Consider the following 15188-nt stretch of genomic DNA (forward strand, 5'->3'; position numbering starts at 1 on the left):
GAGGCTCCGAAAGCTCGGGGACCCAATGAGAGCGCGCGGCGGGCTGGGCGCTGCGCGTGCGCGCTGCCGTTATGCTAATGTTGTTGATATTCTGGGTAGAGGAGTTGAATTTCCTTCTCTGCCTAAGTGAGAGGCTGAACTTTCTAGGCCACCTCCTGTCCCAGCCGGGCCCTGCCCCTCGGAGGGGAGGGGGGGAGAGAGAGAGGGAGGGGGCTGAGCAGAGGGGAGGGGGAAGAGCAGCAGGCATCCCCTGCCCATGAGGGCCTGATGGAAAACACAAAGGACCTGGTGAGTAGCACAACCCCGGGGGAGGCAGGGCAGCCGCCGCTGCGGTGGGCTCGCCTGGCTCACTGGGGGGCGGGGTGCAGGGCGGGGGCTGAACGCGGGGGAGGGGGGCCTGCAGTGCTTATGGGGAGCAGCCCTGGGGCTGCGGGGAGGGGGTGCCGGGGCAGTGCGGGGCGGGGGGAGTGGTTGGGAGCTTGCTCGGTGGGGAGGGTAGCCAGCAGGCGTGGGAACAGTGTGGGAGGAGGGCGGGGGGAGATGGAGCTTTCCTTGTGTCCGGGGGCGGGAGCAGAGCAGCTGTGCTGGCCGCAGCACTTGTGTGGGAGGGGAGCAGCCAGGAGCACCCTCGAGCTTCTGTTGTTGTTGTTTCGCTTGTATGTATTTGCAGGGGGCAAGCTGGCGGGGAGCCGCGGCTGCAGCCTTTCCTAGGTTCCCCCGGGGGCATGTGGGAGGGGAAGGAGCCTCCGCCGCTCGCGGGTACGTGGGGAAAGAGCCCGGAGACGGCACTGGGGGCTTTGTGCGGGAAGGAAAGAAAGCAGCAGCAGCAGCAGCAGTCACAAGCTCTGGAGCTTTAGGCTACTTTGCTCTCCTCTTTTCTGGATTCTCCGCCCCTCCCGGCCCCCTCGTGTGTGTGCCTGCGGGGAGGGAGGGCTGCAGCTCCGATCCCGGGGCTGCTCCGCGCCTTTCTTTTGTTGCGATTCCTCCTGCGGTAATTTTCAGGCTTCCCTTAGTTCTTGTGAGAGCTCGCGCTAGGAGTTTTGTTCGTGCAACTTTAATCTGCATAGCAGCTCTGGAACGGACTATGCAACCAGAGTAGGTTGCTGCAAATGCGGAGTAGGTTGCATACAGTTGATGTATAATTACCAGAAGGTACTCATGCTGGGACAGTGAATGAGCATAGTAGAGCGGAGTGTTTCGCAGTGCTATGAGAGAGACTTTAATACCTCGCTGAAATACATTGCAATATCTGTCATCACCAGGAGAGAAACTGGTAATGTGGGGGAGGACAGCACAACCCTGCTCAGACTGGTTACCTTTTGTTGTGATCCCTTCTTCCTTCAGAAGATTGTAGTAGGTTTCAGGTCTCTGCAGGTAGCCTTATTGTCTCTGCAGGATCTCCTGACAACCAGAAACAATAGCAATGGGTTGTTTTTGTTTTTACCTGAACAATTCAGGCCTGCCCTGATTGCCATTCACTGGTGGGGGAGCCGGGTTGGGGATAATACTTTTTTATTATAGTATTATCCCTTTTTCAATTAAGGCTTTAGCACTGAGGGTTTAATGAGACACTAGATTTTTTTTTCAAATGTTGCAGTCACTTTACCTATGTTATTAATGACAATTTGGGATTTTTAAAATGCTTTTACTTCTAAAAAAATCCAATGTGTTAGTTTGCAGGGGTGGGCAACCTTTCAGAAGTGGTGTGCCAAGTCTTCATTTATTCACTCTAAGTTAAGGTTTCGCGTGCCGGTAATACATTTTAGCATTTTTAGAAGGTCTCTTTCTATAAGTCTATAATATTTACTTTACATACAACAATAGTTTAGTTATATAAGGTTTTAAAAATGTTTAATAAGCTTCATTTAAAATTAAATTAAAATGCAGAGCTCCCCCAGACCAGTGGCCAGGACCCAAGCAGTGTGAGTGCCACTGAAAATCCACTCGCGTGCCGCCTTTAGAACGTTTGCAATAGGTTGCCTACCCCTGGTTTATGATTTGGTTTACTTTTGGCATTTCTCTCCCTTTGAGCAATATGACTATGAAGCTAGTTTCACTTTCAGGTTTGTAGCAGTTGGATTTCCAGGTACTGCGTGAAAATTCTTGGTTTTAAAGAGCTGCTGGTTATAGTAGACTTTTTTAAAAAAAAATTGACGAACCAGTTCTGTTTGTCATCTTTTATAAAACCTTATTCTTACAAAATGTATGTTGGGCCATATTTAAATTGGTAGCGTCCCTTTAAAAGTTTTTATTCTTTTTATAGGGAAGTTGTCATTTAAAGCTTGAGAAGCAGCCTAGTGAGCTGATGTTTTTAGTGTCAGGGAGTCACACATGGGTCTCAAAGCTTCAAAATGAGGTAAATAACAATTATACTTTAGATTTTTTATTGTATTAAGTAACCAACCTAGAAGAAAATTAAATCTGTATGCTAAACTTGCCTTACAAGCTGTGGGGGGGGAGGGGGGGGAAGGAAGGTCGCTTGGTCTATAAAATAGCAGCTTTGTAATTCAGTGGTATATAGTCTATTTTAACTAGCTTTTTTGAGCAAGTTATAACACAGACTACTGGAAAACATAGGAAGGATAAGTTTCCTAGTTGGGGAGTTATTTAACATACAAAGGAACAAATAATTTAGGCTTTGGTCCTTAAAACACTTAAGTATGTGAGTAACTTTACACAGTTGGACAGGATTGGGGCATGGAGGCAAGATTTCTTTAATTTCTGCTTTATAAAAATTAATGGCTGGATGGGGGAACATAGGTTAAAGTGTTTAAGGGTTCGTGCTCCTGGTCTTTCATTTTTTTTCTCTTAATCTGTAAAATTCGGCCTGATTTTGCAAGGTGCTGAGCACTGTCAACTGGCAGCTAAGTCAGTTTCTCTCCTTGTTGCTGTGCAAAAGGCCCATAAAATGGAGACTGCAAACAGCAAGCCAAACGGACAGGGGAAACAGAGTATAAAGAATGATGTCAAATAGACACACTGAATACAGAAGTGTATTTCTATAGCTGTTCAGCAAGTCATTCTACATGTTACTTTTTTAAAACATTCAGATAGAAATTATATTTGTAAATGTCTCAAAACCCACTGTCCAAAACTTGTCGGTAAATTATAGGATTCCAGGGAATCAGAATTTTTTTTTTTTTTTTTAAAAAAAGCTGGTCATGTTACCTTTTAGATTGCTGCTTAATTGTTTGCATTTCCTACTGCTGTAATGTTGTGAGAAGGTATTAAATTCACAGTGCAACAGGGGATACAATTATGCTAAAGCTTTACATTTTTAATAAGTTGCTGTAGGGAAAATTGTTTTGACACGATTTGATTTAAAAACTGTTGTAATATAATCAGTTTAATTTTTTTGTGGTTTAGAGCAGTGGCTCTCAACCTTTCCAGAGAACTGTACCCCTTTCAGGAGTCTGATTTGTCTTGTGTACCCTCAAATTTCACTGCAGTTAAAAACTACTTGCTTACAAAATCAAACATAAAAATACAAAAATGACATCACACATTACCAAAAAATTGCTTATTTTCTCATTTTTACCATATAATTATAAAATAAATCCATTGGAATATAAATACTGTACTTACTATTTCAATGTATAGAGCAATATAAACAAGTCATTGTCTGTATGAAATTTTAGTTTATACTGACTTCGCTAATGCTTTTTATGTAATCTGTTGTAAAACTGGGAAAAAGTTTAGAAGAGTTGACATGCCCCCAGTACGGTACCCCTGGTTGAGAACCACTGGTTTAGAGTTTGATCAAGCCCAGAGCTAGGACTGCGATAAATGCATATAATGTCGACGGTCTCTTGACTAGAAGAAATGTGTACATTGCAGTGTTCTTCTTCTAACATGAAAAGAAATGTTGCATAGAGATAATGTCTGATAGTTGAGAATATTTGCTTAAATGGTCACTGCTCCCGGATACTGGGTAGCAGTGGTGACCTTATGTGCCTCTGACGTAGGGGTTATGCTGATCCTTTAACGCAAGAGTGTTGGTCCATGCCACATTCACCTCCTCTATATGCAATGTACTTTGGGTTAGGTTTGAACATTACGTGCAGGCTGAACCTAAAGTAGGATGCAGCTGCCAACCTGTATGTTGGATACGCCTTTGTTAGCTCATAAACTATAGTCAAAGTTCTGTGCAGGTTCATTGTTTTCTTTTATAAGTGGCTCTTGAACAGTCTGGATGGTCTTGAACCTGGATTCTCTAGACCTTCCCTCACACCTCCACTTTAAGCTTATCTTGTCATGGCAGGTAGGTGCGACCATGATGTTCTTGCTGTGAAGCTATCCAGGCTCAATAGTAGGGCATTCTAAGTTGAAGACTTCAATCTTTTGGAATTTGCTGCCCATGATGGCCTGCCACTGCTTGAGTTCAATCTCCAAAATGACACAATTTAGGAAGTTTTTTTTTATGAAATATTTATGTACTGGATGCGGTAATTCGTTTATTTTGCTTAGTTCTGGCTTGTGTAAGGTATCTTCATCAATAACATTGTAGATTGTCCCAGTTTAAAAAAAAAAAAAAAAGAGGCACACTACTGTGTACAGAGAACACATGCAGTGGTGTGCTTAGTTTCTACATGCAGTTATTAATTGCATATTTCAGGGACTATAATTTCCATTTGTCTGATTGGCACATACCAATTTAGACACATTTGCGTGCTCAGCTTTAGGGAGGGGAAAAGGTGTTAACTTTTTGTGTGATAGCACTCAATGATTAGAATGGTTGCATGTTTTCAGATATTTCATACAGATAGGCTGTATGTCACTAGGCATTCACTCGTCAGAGAGTTATGTCGTAGAAGGCACAGATTAAACTGTTCTTTAAAAAGCCCCATAAGTATTTATTTATTTCACCAGCAGCTGCATTCAGTCTCATTTCCACATAAATTTGAAGTGCTCTGTATGTCCCAAGTATGCCAAAAACCTTTTCTCCCGCTGAAAGAAAAGGAGTACTTGTGGCACCTTAGAGACTAACTAACAAATTTATTTTGAGCATAAGCTTTCTTAAACTTATGCTCAAATAAATTTGTTAGTCTCTAAGGTGCCACAAGTACTCCTTTTCTTTTTGCGAATACAGACTAACATGGCTGCTACTCTTTTCCTGCTGAGGAGTCCATAATCCCTTTAAGGAAGCAAGCCACAGCCTATGTGCCCGAAGTTCCAGATCTAGTATCTTTTTTTCTAGCAGCTGTGACTTCCCTGTGCTAGCATACCTTTCTCTGGTGCTGTTTCCCCCAACACTACTTTAGTAAGATTCCTCTCTGCAGTGCTACCACTCTTCCCAGTGACTGAAGTTAAAAAACTCTATACAGTCCCAGATTCTTCCCATTCCCAGCATGCTTTGCAAAAGGATACCAATAGGCAGGGCTCCCCTCCATTAACTATCAGTGAAGCTAGCTGGCCTTTATCCTATCCTAATTTAGACATTGATGCAAACTTTCTACAGCCTGCTTCTTGTTAAATCCCACATCAAAAAGTGCTTGGGTTTATCCTTCCTTTTTGTACGTGTAGTTCATGCCATGTATATCTATGTACCATTCCATTTGAGAAAATTAAAACCGCTTTTAGTTTCAGGCAGACTTTTAAAAAGAGTTAGTTATCCAAACATCAGTGCTTTCAATCTGTCCTTTCCACTTATTGATTATTACTAAGGTACTTGATTGCAAATCTGAACATTATGCTTGGTCCCCTTCTGCTTATGGTTACTCCACCTAGGCTTGTGATGTCAGGTCTTATAATCTAAGCAAACCCAAGTCCTATGGGAAGTAATATCAGTGGTTCTAGAACTAGTACTCTCCTCTCATGCTGCAGCAGATTGTCTTTCAACAAGGTATTAAAAGGGGGCTTCTGTGGGGCACACTGCAAGAGTAGAGGTGCTAGACGTGATCTGGCAAAATTCCAGTTTCAGTGCATACTGTCTCCCTAAATTTCTCCTGAATATATATGCTTTCCCCTATTTCTGTACTTACTAGAGTGTGATCTAAGGATCTTGTCCAATAAGTAAATATTAAGGCTGTACAGCATTAAATGTCTGTTGTATATACCTCTTCAAAAGCCTGCAAATTCTGAGAGCTTTTGAGATTGCTGGGAGTCAGCATACAAAATGACGATTTAAGGAAAGGAAAATATTCTTGGACACTAAGACACCTTGTAGGTTTGGGAGGAAATCCCCACAGCTGTATCCAGTCAGATTTACTGTTAGTAGTGGTAACTGGCTTGAAGAGACAACAGAAGAAATATACTTGTGCTAGTTCATAGAATGGGGAATAACAAGAGAATTAATTAGGATTATGCTCCTGTATCTTAGCAGGTTCCCCCAGACAGCATGAAATAGTCTAGCGGTCGTCATTGAATGCCATGAGGGAATCGAAGTCACAGAAGTGGAATCATGATGCAAGTTCATTTCCTTATCTAGCTGCAGGCATCTTGGAGTGGTTCAAGTAAAAGGATCGAAACCTAAAAAGAAAGGGCGAGATTAGGAAAGAGAAGGGTGCCAACACTTCATCCTGGGTCTGGTTTCTTCTCCCCCAATAGAAAGATGTGGGTAAGTTCCTTCTAACAAAAAATAAATATGATGCCAATATAAACAAACCTTTATTTAATTAATCTTATTCCAGGCCAAATTAATCTCTGATTTGAATCACTGAAATAGGGATATTATTGTTTTTATTATCTATACCCTTTTGTGTCTTCAGATTTTTAGACCACATAGTCCAGAAATATCGCCCTGCCTGTACAGCAGGAGTAAGTTATAGATTCCTGTGGCATGACTTAACTCCTTTGTTGCCACATTTCTCATTATTTATAGGCTGCATCTGTTATGTAGTTCAGCAGCTCTGCATAGATCAGATGTTCGTTTTTCATTATAAATATCTGTCTATGGTATACTTTTAAAATGCACTTCCCCACTCTGATGATATCCTGAAAATGTTTCCCTGAAAATCTGGGTCTTGCTGCATGGATAACTGCATTGATGTATTGCAGTTATTTGGCCAAGTGAGAATGGGCTTATGAAATATTATGGGGCTATAAATATTTTTGTCTGTAAGACTCTTCATCAGAGTTGCTATTTTGAAAGTGTATATATTTTTTTCCTTTGGAAAAATCTAGTTTTGTCAGTTTATAAACTGTGCACTGCACAAATCCTAGAATCATAGGGTTAGAAGGACTACAAGGGTCATCTAGCAGTCTAACCCCCTGCCCAGATGCAGGATTTGTTGTGTCTAAATCATCCAAGACAGATGGCTATCCAGCCTTCATTTGAAAACCTCCAGTGAAGAAGCTTCCACAACCTCCTGAGGCAGTCAGTGCCATTGTCCTTCTGTTCTTACAGTTAGGAAGTTTTTCCTGAGACTTAATCTAAATCCCTGAGCATACACATACAATGCAAATATTAATGAACTCCAAGAGTGTTAGAAGCAAATTTTTCCCTAAACACAGATGCCATTTACCTTCTGGCAAAAGTCTGAATAAAAAATACTTTATAGAAGCCACAGTCTTCTTTTTAAACTTGCACAGACAGCCCCTTCCCCTCCAAACCAAAACTTCCACATTTCAGTGGGTTAAGATAATGGAACAGCTTGACCAAGCAAAAGATTTTATGGAGGAGGAATGTTATTCCACCTTGAGCAAGTATCTACTGGTAGGTACATTTGATATGTATGGTCATTTTGAAGATGGCTAGATTGATAGCTCCATGTGTTCTTGAAACGTATTAATTTAAAACATTTTTGCTTAGTGTGTTTCCTTTCATCTGTGAATGATTTGACAAAGAGGGGTTGGCCTAGACTGAATGCCTTGGTCAATACAGTGTTAAACATTAACTGTAAGAAGTTACAAATCTAATGAAATGTTGAGGATGAAGACTTGCTTTCCTCTTGGTTAGTGTGCTGATCTGTAACTGACCAGAATTGTTACTAGAACACTGTATCCATGGCAACCTGTTCAATTGCTAACTTAATTTTAACACACAGGAGGTAATAACTGAGCTTGCATCTCTTAGGCTTATAATAGCAATAAATAATGGCCTGCAGGTGAGGCTTTTCCTGATAGGGAGGATCTGGTCTGGTCTTGGTCTTTTGAAGTCAATGCAAGTTTTTCCATTGATTTCAGTTTGGGTCAAATTGGGGTCTAGTTCAAGAATGCTCCACTCCTCAGCCAGTTGCTGACTGGAAGGAAATTCCCTTGGTTCACCTGGTTGTCATTTTTTTTAAAATATAATTTTGAATTACTAGCTGAGGAATCTCTGTGTAGTTTACAGTGCATTGACAATTTTGACGTTTGAGAGCTGTTAGTGAGGTAAATGTGTATTCACCCCATTACGTATTGGTGGTTTTGTTTTAAGGGGGTGGGGAGGCTAGGACTGGGTGGGTGTGGAAACTATGTTCCTCTCTGAATATTAGAAAAGTTCTCTCCATACCAGGATTTAGGCATATTGCCAGGCAAGAGTAGAGGATCTTCATTTTAAAAGAGAGAGAGAGAGGAAAGATTGAAAACAAATGTCCTAAGACACGCAGAGTAGGGACGATCCAACCGGATTAGATGATTGGACCAGCAGGTGGCAAATGTAAAATAAATATGTTCTCAATGGAACAGTTGCCTAGCATGCTGATCAGGAAAACAGATTTGGGGGGATTATTGTGGAGAAGTCTTAAAACTAGTAGTACAGGGAGCAGGTCCAGTGTAAAAAAGGAAAGTGAAATCCAGTCTTTTTAATATCACTTCCAGTCTCTTAGTGAACACGCTAACTTTCAGGCGGGGTTGGCTTATCAAAAATATCAGGAACAAAACCTAGCTTTGAGTTTTTCAGCTATCTTGCAACACTCCCTTCCCCAACCCACACTTAAATAATTGAATTTCTTTCTTTATGCTATTTTGTTGATCTGTCTCCTTACCAAATCCTATTAATTTCTATCCAGCGGGTGGAGAGCAGTCAATTTGGTGAGGACTAGATTCTGTTCCTGGTTTGGTCACACATTTCCAGTCCAACTTTAGACAACTGGAGTAATCTCCTTGTGCTTCAATTTCCCCTTTATAAAATGCAATATCTACCTCCCTGGGTGGTGTTAAACATAATTAATGTTTGTAAATGCTTTGAGATCTTTTAATGAAATAGCTTATGTGAATCCTACATCTTATTTCTATTTTGTGTAACATGTCAGTTTTGTGGTCTGCAAGGGATGTACTCTTGTTATGACATTTTAACATGCATATTTACCATAAAATATTGTCTTCATGCATGGAATCACAGATGTCCGTGATTTCTGTGAATGTGATTCTGTCTCTGGCAGGTGCAAGGGAAGACAAATGGTTAGTCTTTGGGATTCTCCCACTTTGGTGATTGATTGCAAGTATGTAGGAGAGAAATGCAGGCAGAGTAGTGGATGCACAGAAGTATTTGATCACACTCAGCAGTTAACACAAAAAGAAAGGGAAAGCAGTACAGAACAATAACTAAACAGACACTGGGCCTGAATCTTCTCTCACCATCGTAGACTGGGACTAATGCAGCTCATTGGAGTTGTGCCAATTTAAAAATGGTGGTAATTGAGAGGAGAATGAGGCCCACTGTCTTCTGTTGTATGAACTTTAAGGGAAATGGGTATGAATAGGGCCTTGGTGTCTTTGGCCAAAATTCCATGTTTGGATTATTGTGCGCCGTGCCGAACCAGTAATTTCTTGCTCTCCATTCTGGCAGTGGCTATATTTCAGTGGTTCTCTGTGAGGCACTTGGGGATCCTTTGAGGTGAAAGACGGCATGTAAAATACATATTCTAGATGCTCAGCAAAATAGGACATCAGTACATTTATTGTTTTATACATTTTGAATGTCTTCATTGCAAATTTGTGAAACCTCTTCCATTCTAGCAGTGAACTTCACTTGTGTATGTTTCCTCATAACATGATTAAAGAAAAGAGCTACCATTAGGCAAGATTTTCTTCTTGTATGTAACATAACAAATTAGCCACCTTTCTATTGAAGTTATTTATATGGCCCCCATTACCATAGTATCTGAGCATCTTACAATCTTAAGTACCACATTTTACACAGAAGGAACTGAGCCACAGAGTGGCGAAGTGATTTGTCCAAGGTGACACAAAAAGTCTGTGGTGGAGCTGGGATTTGGACACAGGTTTCTCAAATCCTAGACTAGTGCCTACCCAATAGACTATACTTTCTCTTTGATCAAACAAACCTTTCTAAGGTCTATGACTAGCTCAACACAAGCATATTAAAGTTTTTAGTGAACTTGGCTGCAGCCATTTAGCATGCACGCGTTTGCTTATGTGCTCTAACTGGCTATCAATACTGTAGATACCAGGATTACTGAACTCTGAAGAGATATCAACAAAAGAAGAGATTTGACTTGTTACATTACTCTTCAGCCTGTTATGAGACAGGATTTTTTTTTTTTTGTATATAACTATCAAATACTGGCTAATTCTGCCTCTAGAAGTTCTCAGTCCTGAACAATTTTCTTAGCAGGTACGTGGCTGATACCTCTGTGTATAAAGAGAAGATACTTTAATTCACCCTGCAATTTACTGCATCTCCAAAATCTTTACATTAAGAGTATTCTAATTTTTCTTGTGTTTTTGTGTTTTGCTTTTTAGACTGAGCATTCTTCACGGTCAGAAAGGAAGAGACGTGACTCATTCGGGATGTTTGACGGTTATGATAGTTGTAGTGAGGACACTAGTAGCAGCTCAAGCTCTGATGAGAGCGAAGAAGAAGTTGCTCCCTTACCATCTAGTCTTCCCATTATCAAGAATAATGGACAGGTCTATACTTATCCAGATGGTAAATCTGGCATGGGTGAGTACAAAGATTTCCTGGAATTGAGTTTGTGGGTTTTCAGCTGGATCCCATTGCTCTCATATAACCATATTCTGTGTTTTATTTCAAGCTGAGGTGTCATTTGTGTGGGTCTGAGAATACATGTTGACTCTTTATGAGAACAAAGAAGATCTGTTGAAGACTTTTACTCCTATTTGCCTATCAAGAAAGACACTATGCAAATATTTGTGATGTATATATTTTTATTTTTACATCAAGTAAATTTGTATTCAAATACGTTTTAGTTCTTAGGCTTCTGTTAAAGTGCTAAGACAGTCTTCCTTCTCAAAAGTTTGGGTTAACCCTCTTTTAACATCAGCATTTTTAGGAGGTGAATCCAGAGTTGCATTATACTGTATAACTTTGTAGGGCATTAATGCTTTTATTATATTGGTTTTCTTTGTGTGCTTGTAAAAAATCTTTACTGCTATTAAGTCCACTCTTTCAGCATACAGTGTTCAGTCCCACATGTTTGGAATCACATTATTGTGAGAAAGAGGGAAGATTGCTTTCATCATCACAGAAAAACAATAGGACAGATATACTGCTCAGCAGTGGGAATATTTTGTGGTAAAACCCACTTGAGGCATCACAGTGGCACAAGTCACCTGCAACCTCTGTTTCTCTGGGTGTCTTAGAGCTGACTGGGTAGTGCAACACATAGAATGTGTAATGCCAGAAGGATGCAGGTGTTGACTGGCCACGATACATGAGAGAGGTTTGTGTGTAATTCAAAGGAAAATAGAGACACGAGTCTTATTTTTGGGTTGGGAGTAGTAAACATCAGATGAAGTCTGCATTCACAGATGCACACCTGAAGTCTCTTTAACTCTAGAACTGGGTAGCATGCTGAGTGAAGATCAGCTTTGGATGAGTCATTAATTTCTGTTAGTGAAAACTGGGCGGAGAGAGAACCATTTCAGCCTCGACTCAACAAAGACCTTGGCATTTGAGTAGTTCCATTGAAGTCAGTGGGACTTGTCATTTTGTGAAGTTAAGCACCTGTAAGTCTTTGTAAGATCAAGGACTAAGAAATGGTTTGGTGTCTAAACAGTCAAAATGAAGCTAAGCGGGGCTGCAGCCGAGACCTTCATGATGGAATCCTTATGTTTGTGTTTTACTTCTTTTTTTAATCTGAAATTTCTATCATGCTTTATAGTTGAACCTTTTCTCTTCTCTGATTAGCTACCTGTGAGATGTGTGGGATGGTCGGTGTCCGAGATGCTTTTTACTCTAAGACAAAGCGTTTCTGTAGTGTTTCATGCTCCAGAAGTTACTCGTCAAACTCCAAGAAGGCCAGCATTCTGGCCAGACTTCAGGTAACGGTACAGAAACCAGCTTGTTTATATATTTATCCTTGCATGTTTTGCAAATAAGCATTTATCTGTCTGGTCTGGTTTATCTGAGCTCATGAATTTTTTTTTATTTTTTTTTTTAAATTAGGGTTTTTTTAGTAAACTCATAGTAATGTACTGTGTTTTGTGAGTCAAAATTTATCAGATTATTCATCTGCTGTTTACGTTGAGTGCAAATTTCCTGTTGAGTAAATTCTAAACCTAAAACTTGGTCTTTTTAGCCCTTACAGGAAAATAAGTTAAAAAAGTTACATTAGCAACATGACTAAAGTTAAACTAAGCAAGGTATATTAAATGCTCAGAGCTGATTTCAGAAATGTGTTCACCTAACAAAAATGGAGATCAACACTTCTATAAGGATCGAGGAGCAAATCTTGTGCTCAACATCTAACCTGAGTGGATTATGCAGATATGTTGAATGGGATTGTGGGAAATGAGTTTCTGCCCCTCCATCAACTGAGTAGCCAGAATTAGTTTGTGGCCCACAGGCAAGGGGGCAGGTGGACAAAGGGAAGATCTGTGCAGAGGTTGATGCTCTGGTCCACTTGTGCCTTGCCTGGTGCTGTTCAAGGAACTCTTTTATGGCGCACTTCCTGTGCGTATTTAGTTTTCTTGTGCAGAGAAATTTAAATAAACTCTGCTGCCATGGGCCTACTGCATTTGCAGTGGAAAGAGCTGGTTAATTCTTTAAATGTAAGTGTGTGGCATGTGAATAATCCATAGATTTAGCCTCAAAGTACTTGTTGGCTTCACAGATCATAATGGCTAAACCATTGCTGTCACTTTATTCACAAATAGTTTTTAAAAGACCCTGTATAGAGATTGACATATATTGAGCTATATTAACTTTGGCATGTTTTTCCCCCTGTGTTAAATTAGTTTATTTAAAAGGTTAGTTAGCATAGATGTGTTATAAAAATAACACTAATAGAGACTGAAACTTCAGCTGGCAGGAGATCAAGGTTATATTCTATCATTGTCTCTCACGTGGAACTCCAGCGTCTGTGGGAATGTTGCCTAATGACTGGCCCTCAGAATTAGATTTAAGATTCTGCCTTTGTCATCTTTTTGATAGTTACAGATGTCTAGGCCCTTTTCCCATTATCTGTAGAACAGCAGCTGATGCTGTGTTCTGTGCAAGTTTCCATACCTAGGCAAAAATAATGTTTCGGACATTACCTTGAGTCTACTTTTATGGGTTTAAACTATACTAATGCTAAGTGTAGCTCATGTGGTATTTGAATGGACAACTTCCATATTCTGTTTTATTTGTTAAAATTCTTGCCTACCAGGATAGCCTCATGAGATGCATTTTGTTTACAAAATTAATTGTGTAATGTTCTTGAACCTTTTAAAAGTGATTTTGTGTAGTAGTGTGAGAGGCACGCTTTTGAAAATGTCCAGTTGGGAGTTTTGAAAGGCTTTATTTACTTAACTCTTATTGTCCTAGGGTAAACCTCCAACTAAGAAGGCTAAAGTTCTCCAGAAACAACCTTTAGTGGCTAAACTAGCAGCATACGCTCAGTACCAGGCTACATTGCAGAACCAAGTGAAGACTAAAACAGGTAACTGTGTATAATAGAAATGAAACTAATTCTTGGAAACGTAAGATATGCCATTCACCCCTTGTACACCTTCCTAAACAAAATAACTTTCTTTTAGCAGCTGTCCCTGTGGAAGGTTTCAGTTGGGGTAACTACATTACTAGCAATAATTTAACAGCAGCTCCTGTTTCCTGTTTTAAACATGTAAGTATCCTCCACTATTTTTTCTCTGACACATTTTAAATTTATTTTAATAAAGAAAGAGCAACCAAATCAGTTACTTAGTACTTTATCATTTAATTAATTAGCACTACATTAATATTTAAACACTTTTTTTACATAAAAATTATAGAAGGAAATATGCATGCCTTATTCTTCTACTTGAAACTATTCTAACTGTCATCAGCCACTCCTGTTTTATTTATTTATTTATTTATAAATAATATATATATGAATCAGTTTCAAAGTTACAAAATAGAAGACTGGTATCTTAAGCCCTTGGGACCTTATTTATGCCACATTCAAAGCACAATCATAGATTTGTCAACTTATAGAATTTAAACCAAAACAGTTGGAGACACAGTAATAGATAAAGATGGAAACTACATATTAGACCAAGTCATACCTCTTGCAGAATGTATAAAATTGGTCTTTTGGCTCTAGGTTTGTTTTTCTCTTTATTTCTTAACTGGATTCTTACTGTCAGCTGTGTTACTTGGGTGGGAGATAATTTTTGTAGTTATGAAGATAAAGCTATTCTTCACTTCCTTTTTCTTTGTACGTAGCATTATGGAAGTACAAAAATTGCTTAATTATGCATTAAACAACTTGGATATAAGCTTCTGTCAGCTGTATGTGGGGTTTTTTGCCTATAACACAATATTAAATCCATATTTTAGATAGCACATCTGTATGTTACAGAAACATTTTAGAAGATTTCAGAGTAGCAGCCGTCTTAGTCTGTATTCGCAAAAAGAAAAGGAGTATTTGCGGCACCTTAGAGACTAACAAATTTATTTGAGCATAAGCTTTCGTGAGCTACAGCTCACTTCATCGGATGCATTCAGTGGTCCAAAGTCCACTGGACTTTTAGTCTCTAAGGTGCCACAAGTCTCTAAGGTTCCTTTTCATTTTGGAAGATATTCTTTAAGAGCTCTATGTGCAAGTTAAATCCATATTTTTAAAAATTCTTTGTTGCTTCATATAAAAGCAATAAATTTTACTGGAAAATAAATTCATTAGGACTGGTCACAAATTTTCGGTCAAAATGGGGTTTTTAATGGAAATTGGGTTTTTGAGAGAGTGAAAATTTTCATAGAAGGCATCTGCTTTCCTAGATAGCTTCTGGTTTATTTTACTTGTATATTGGAAAAGTGAAACATATTTTAGCTGAAAGCTAAATTTTAATTTCTTTCATGAAAAGTCAAAATTTTCTGTCAA

General features: G+C 39.5%; 1 protein-coding gene across 8 annotated transcripts in view; it reads left to right on the plus strand.

The window, feature by feature from the left end:
• Nucleotides 1-15188, plus strand: part of MBTD1 (mbt domain containing 1) — a 54246-nt gene that overhangs the window by 236 nt on the left and 38822 nt on the right. The window contains exons 1-5 of one of the 8 annotated variants that reach the window (XM_038371140.2): nt 60-288; nt 10627-10828; nt 12035-12168; nt 13655-13769; nt 13870-13952. In XM_038371140.2, coding sequence (XP_038227068.1) covers nt 268-288; nt 10627-10828; nt 12035-12168; nt 13655-13769; nt 13870-13952 — 555 coding nt within the window. In that variant the 5' untranslated portion in view covers nt 60-267. Of the gene's footprint in view, nt 1-59; nt 289-6390; nt 6557-10143; nt 10499-10626; nt 10829-12034; nt 12175-13654; nt 13770-13866; nt 13953-15188 lie in introns of those variants that run through there. The other 7 variants (XM_038371138.2, XM_043497511.1, XM_038371137.2 and 4 more) reach the window with 7 other exon arrangements.

This window comes from Dermochelys coriacea, chromosome 14 (genome assembly GCF_009764565.3).
Source record: "Dermochelys coriacea isolate rDerCor1 chromosome 14, rDerCor1.pri.v4, whole genome shotgun sequence".
Lineage (NCBI taxonomy): Eukaryota > Metazoa > Chordata > Testudines > Dermochelyidae > Dermochelys > Dermochelys coriacea.